This window comes from Schistosoma mansoni (assembly GCF_000237925.1).
Source record: "Schistosoma mansoni, WGS project CABG00000000 data, supercontig 0037, strain Puerto Rico, whole genome shotgun sequence".
Taxonomy (NCBI): Eukaryota; Metazoa; Platyhelminthes; class Trematoda; order Strigeidida; family Schistosomatidae; genus Schistosoma; species Schistosoma mansoni.
In genome coordinates, this window is record NW_017386026.1 from 2316572 (window position 1) to 2322700 (window position 6129).

Genomic DNA, 6129 nt, shown 5'->3' on the forward strand with positions numbered 1-6129 from the left:
GTTCATTGTATGGTTATCAGAATTTAGTGAGATGGTCTGTAACTTTTGCTTAAATACATTCGATTGTCCCCAACCGGTGCTGTGTTCACTACACTACCATTGAAGTAACTACTTTACTTTCATGAATTTTTTTCATCTTGTGCTAATGAGGTGTGGCAACTTGGACTGATGCATAAATGTGCCTGGTCCTACATTGTAGCTGACTGAATGGCTGTCATTAGTCCTCACACTGAAAGTGTCACTTAAAGCTATATACACAAACGTTTACTTGATAATATGGTCGCATTAATAATAATAACAACAATATTAAAAAGGCGAATTTTAGGCGTTTTCTGATTTTTATCTTCAAATTCTTGTTAAGGCGTGTCTAAAATATTAGCTTCAATAATACTAGGTCGCCTAACCAAAGCTCGTGAAGAGCAGACTAGAGAAAACCAAGCTGGTTTTCGACCTGGACGTGGTTGCATAGACCAGATATTCACCCTACGTCAGGTCCTAGAACATAGACACAAATTCAGACGTCCCACAATAGTAGTATTTCTTGACCTTAAGGCGGCATTTGACTCTGTTGATCGTGAGGTTCTATGGCAATGTTTGTCACTGAAAGGAGTACCAAAGAAGTACATTAACCTCATAAAGGCTCTCTACTCGAGCACAACTGGTCGAGTTAGAGCCTATGGCGAACTGTCATCAGAACTGATTACCACAAGTGGCGTTCGTCAGGGCTGTCCACTCTCCCCATTCTTGTTTAACTTTGTCATTGACTTACTTTTAGAGATAGCACTTTCATCAGCTAAACCTCCAGGAGTTGAACTTTTACCAGGAGACTCACTTGTCGACTTAGAATACGCCGACGACATAGTTTTACTCGGTGAAGACGCTGACAACATGCAGAGTCTTCTGACCACTATAAGCAACTATGCAGGCATGTTCGGAATGCGATTCTCTCCCTCGAAGTGCAAAATGTTACTTCAGGATTGGGTTGCATCGACACCTGAACTAATGATAGGGAGTGAAGTAGTTGAGCGTGTAGACCACTTCACTTATCTTGGAAGTCTCATCAGCCCTTGTGGTCTGGTATGTGACGAAATCTCAGCACGGATACAGAAGGCTCGTCTAGCTTTCGCCAACTTGCGTCATTTATGGCGTAGGCGAGATATCCGTCTAGCAACCAAAGGACGGGTTTACTGTGCAGCAGTTCGCTCCGTCCTACTCTATGGCAGTGAAACATGGCCAATAAGAGTAGAGGATATTCGTAGGCTACTAGTGTTCGATCATAGGTGTCTTCGAAGCATTGCTCGTATATCCTGGGACCACCGAGTAAGTAATGCAGTTGTTAGGAAACGAGTACTAGGTAGGGATGGCAAATCGATTGATGAAGTAGTGAAACTTCATCAGTTGAGATGGCTGGGACATGTGTTACGTATGCCCGACCACCGACTGCCCCGACGTGCAATGTTTCATGGTGTAGGAGTAGGTTGGAAGAAAGCTAGGGGTGGCCAGACCAAAACATGGCACAAATCAATGAAGTCACTGACAAGTGGACTGGGCCATGTTGGTAGGTGTAGACTACCTGGTTGGGATTCGCGAGATGACAGCAACCGATGGTTAGAGACCTTGAATGACATGGCTCAAAATCGTTTGCAATGGCGAAGATGCATCCACTCTTTGTGTTCTACCAAATTCTAATCTTCTGAATTCCTCATGTCTTTATCTTTTTCTCTTTCCAAATTTATTTCACTGTACTATACTCCTTCAATAATTTCTTGAAACCCCTAATCTTTTGGATTTCTGATTATACTCCTACTACTTCTACCACTATGGGATTTGAATCGACAACTGCATCTCTGTGCTAATGTGGTATGGCAACTCGAACTGATGTACGTACGTACGAAGTTCTACGTTGTGACTGACTGATATACTTAGTATTCACAAAATGTTCACTCTAAGATGTAAATCTTATTCAGTCAAGAAGTTTTCATGAAATTCTATCATAGTTACTAGTTTTTTTAAACAATTCAGACCAAATAGGACGAAACGCGCGTCCTGGATTCCACTGCTAGCCACTATCCATCTCTGCTAACCATGCTTGTGAATTAAGGTATATCGAGGCAATACGCACAGTATGCACATATGCCAATTAGAGACTGACCAGTTGCAGTCCTAACAAAATCGATGGGAAGATTCAAACAAACAATACTAAGTTGAATTTAATTCAGACCATAGTTAATTATTATGAATGAAGGTGTAGATATGCTTTCAAATAATATTACTTACTAGTGATTGCCCATATTTATGTACGCACCATTTGCTCCGATCGCCACTCGTTATTTTGTTATAAAATTTCCAACTTGAACACTGCTTCATTTTAATGTTTCTTTTCTTTTGTTGTATCAAATAAGTTCATGTTTTGGCAGTTATTTAATCTGTTTACTGTTTATTTATTTAAACACAAATATTGGTACAAGAGGGCACCATATATATATATATATATATATATATATATATATATATATGCGCCACACAAATCTCATTTGGTGTGTGTGAGAGCTGTGATACTGTCCGGGGTGCCCAAACTCAAGCAGGTGGGTTTCTTAGCGGACCACACCCGGAGCCTTTGACATAAAGATCTGATTCACAAGACAGTGGAGCATCGGAAGGAGATGCATTCCCATGGGAGCCGGTGATCAACGATTGATTCATACACCATTTGTTCCCTCGGGATACTGGAGCCAGCCTATGTTCACCATTGGTTTGGAATCAAGGTTTTCCAACTCCCCTAGGTGGACTCACCGTGTCCACCGACCCGGTTAAAGCGCCGAACATTCGCTTTTCGTCCTCTCGATTTCGTGAACAACACCCTCGCCACGAGAAGGCGGTATATTCAATTTATGAAGTAATGCGTGTTGTATACACTTTCATCTAACTATGTCATTTTCTAAATTCAATATATTTATGCCCATTTCAGGTATTCATTGGTTGAAGCGTCAAAATGGAATATTTGGTTTAAGAACAATAGTCTATTCTTATTTTTTATAATAATGCTTATTATTTGTGGAGTACCGGTTACTGTAATACTTGGATTTCATATCTATTTGGCTTTAGTCAATAAAACAACATGGGAAACAGTAGCACATGATCGTATTACTTATTTACAAAGTTTAAAATCTGATGAAAATCCTTTCAATCAAGTAGGATATTATTTCGAGTTACGGTACCATTTTATGTTTTGTTGTGGAGATATTTATGATGATATGTGTCGTAGTTATTTTTTGAAAAATCAACATGAGTTTTAGTTTCGAATTTTTTATCAACAATAGTTGTATAAGTTGTGTTGCTCGCATATTTTACATATGGTTGATGAATGGAGTATTAAGTTAATCGTTTCTGGATTCGAACTATCCAAACCTCAAGTTTTTGATCTACTGATCTGGCAGTTGAGCTATGGTAATGAATTTTTGTAAAGTTTTCACCCTGCTCACCAAATATGGTATGTAGTTGTCTTTTCTTCATACTACCCGTTTAGTGCTAATCCCGACTGTCCTTAGAATTGGCTACAGCTAGATAGATAAATATCAACTGTTTGTTTAATCAGCATTAGATAATCGAAATAGGTTTTACTTGAAGGATTATATTTCAAAGAAAAATTGTATTTGGATTGTATTTCAACTAAGGGCGTCCAGTATCTGATAACATTTTTCCCCGGTTAACAGTATTTTCCGATGTAATTCCATAGCTTAAGAAAATTAATAAGGTGATAGGCAGATAAGTACGGTAACCTAAACTGAACTAATATAATTCTAAAGAAACGAATAAAACCGAATAACGTAGCATACAAATTTAGGATTTATATGTACACAGAGAATGAATAGGTTGTATGCATTACTGTGATTAATTCCTACCGATGCTACCTAAAGGTCTTCGTTCATAAATTAAGAATATCTTGTGGATCACAGGCTGGAAGTCTGCATCTTTCGACAAACAGTTGGTTAATTTTTGGATTAGTCTAGCCACCTTTTGAATTCTTAAAATCTACTCCTTTATTAGTTATCGTTTGACGTTTGGAGGGTAGATGGTAGCTCGACATGTCCAATACATCGTAACCACTTCAGTATATCAATATTCAAAGTTTATTCAACCAGTTTACTATATTTACTTACTGTCATACACTTAAACCGGACATTACTCACTTGATTATTCTGTAATAAGTGGACAGTGTTCCGAAGACATTTATGATCATAAATTCTAACTGCCTATTCATATTATTGAACTATATAAAGTATACTTCAAAACTATATATTATTATTAAAACTTTTGTTGGTATATTCTCCTTTTGGTAATCTAAAAGATAACTTGCTTTCATCTTGGTTGACTCAAGTTTACAGAAGTCAGTTGAATTGTTTATATTTGTGCCGATATTTTATAACCCATCAGTCCAGCAGATTTGTTGTATACGATTAAGCATTTATATATTGGCTCGTCAATCAGTTGGATTTGTGTTATATCAATTGATTGCTTGCCCTCTTTATATATGAGCGTGCTGATTCCCGCCAATGAGAGAGGAGTGAATTATCTATCAGAGCAATGATACACAAAAGCCGTATGAGCAGTTTTGAGTACTTATCAGTCCTGCTTTCTGCCTAACCCAGCCAGTTAAGTTCAGAACAACAATAACAGCCTCTGCAATACGAATCATTATTCTCAAACATACTGGGTTTATATACCAAACAAACTGACAACATCGTACCATAAAATAGAAAATAACATTTGTACAAGATTTGGCCAAATAGGGCTGTGAATAAGGGGAACAGTAATTAATAGACTAGGGATAACTAAAAAATGGTAAATCGTGTAGTAATAGTCTATGGGTCAAAATAAAGCTTATCATAAAAGGGACACGAATATGGATACTTTAGTTACTTAACAGTTATACAATAGGAAATATACGTATCATATTGGTCCATAAACAGTCCTCAGAGTTACCATTCATAATTCTCTTCGGGATATAACAATTGGATCATAATGTTAATGTCATATTTGTCAACTATTCTGATTATTAATACTCACTTCATTTAATGTGATTGTGAAATCCTTTCAATATAAAATGTACAACTCTAGTGTTTATTTATGATATTCATCAATAATCATTCTTATAAATATATAAATTGTAATGATAAGTTAGAATATGTTCATTATGACTATTATTATGGCGAGACTAAAGAACATTGACAACCTTTGAACGAATCTTAAATGACCTTGAGAAATATTAGCCAATCAAAACACAGTGTATAGTAAAAAATTATTATACAAAACCAAAGAATTAAAGTGGATACTGGGCGAGACTAAAGAACATGGACGAGCCAATCAGAAGCTTTCGCGGGTTTTCAAGGTCACGGCGGTAATTTCGGAACATGATGCTTACGTACGATCGCTTTACAGCGGATTTTCCAGAAGACGTGATAATTGAGCGACTACAAGAAAAGGGATTATTAAGAAGCTCCTATACTTGTAACTGCGGTAGTCAAATGACCATTGTACGGTGTGCAGACTATCGTGATGATATTATCTTTCGATGTCCTTCATGTTGGAAGAAGAAATCAGCTCGAACAGGGACTTTTTTGCTCGGTCAAAATTAAGGTTAAGACAAATTATGCTCCTTGTTGCGAATTGGATAATAAAAGCACCGGTAACACTAGCTGCCACCTTTGCCGATGTAAGCGAAGTTTCGGCAGTTCAATGGTACGAGTTTTGCCGAGATATTTGTGCAACAAAACTGACAAGCGTACAGCAATTGTATGGAGGAGTGGGGAACATTGTTGAAATAGACGAAACGGTTGTAAGGAAACGCAAATACAACCGTGGCCGTTGTATTAAAGAAGATTGGGTAAGTACCTCTTCCATAAATATACCTCACAGGTCCTTGGAATATATGATAGATCATTACAGAAAGGACACTTCCAAAGAGTCAGGAACCGGCAGGCACCAACAATCATACCGATTATACAGCAATATGTGCTGCCGGGCACTACTGTTTATACAGATGATTGGAGAGCGTACAGGTGTCTAGGTAGACTGGGATATGTGCATGAAGTCGTTATACATAAGCGACATTTCGTTGAACCTACTACT

General features: G+C 37.5%; 1 protein-coding gene across 1 annotated transcript in view; it reads left to right on the forward strand.

Moving 5' to 3' along the window:
- The window catches only part of Smp_146630 (zinc finger protein, putative), a 17060-nt gene that overhangs the window by 9083 nt on the left and 1848 nt on the right, over positions 1-6129 (forward strand). The window contains exon 5 of the mRNA XM_018790811.1: positions 2969-3191. Coding sequence (XP_018646045.1) covers positions 2969-3191 — 223 coding nt within the window. The remainder of the gene's footprint in view (positions 1-2968; positions 3192-6129) is intronic.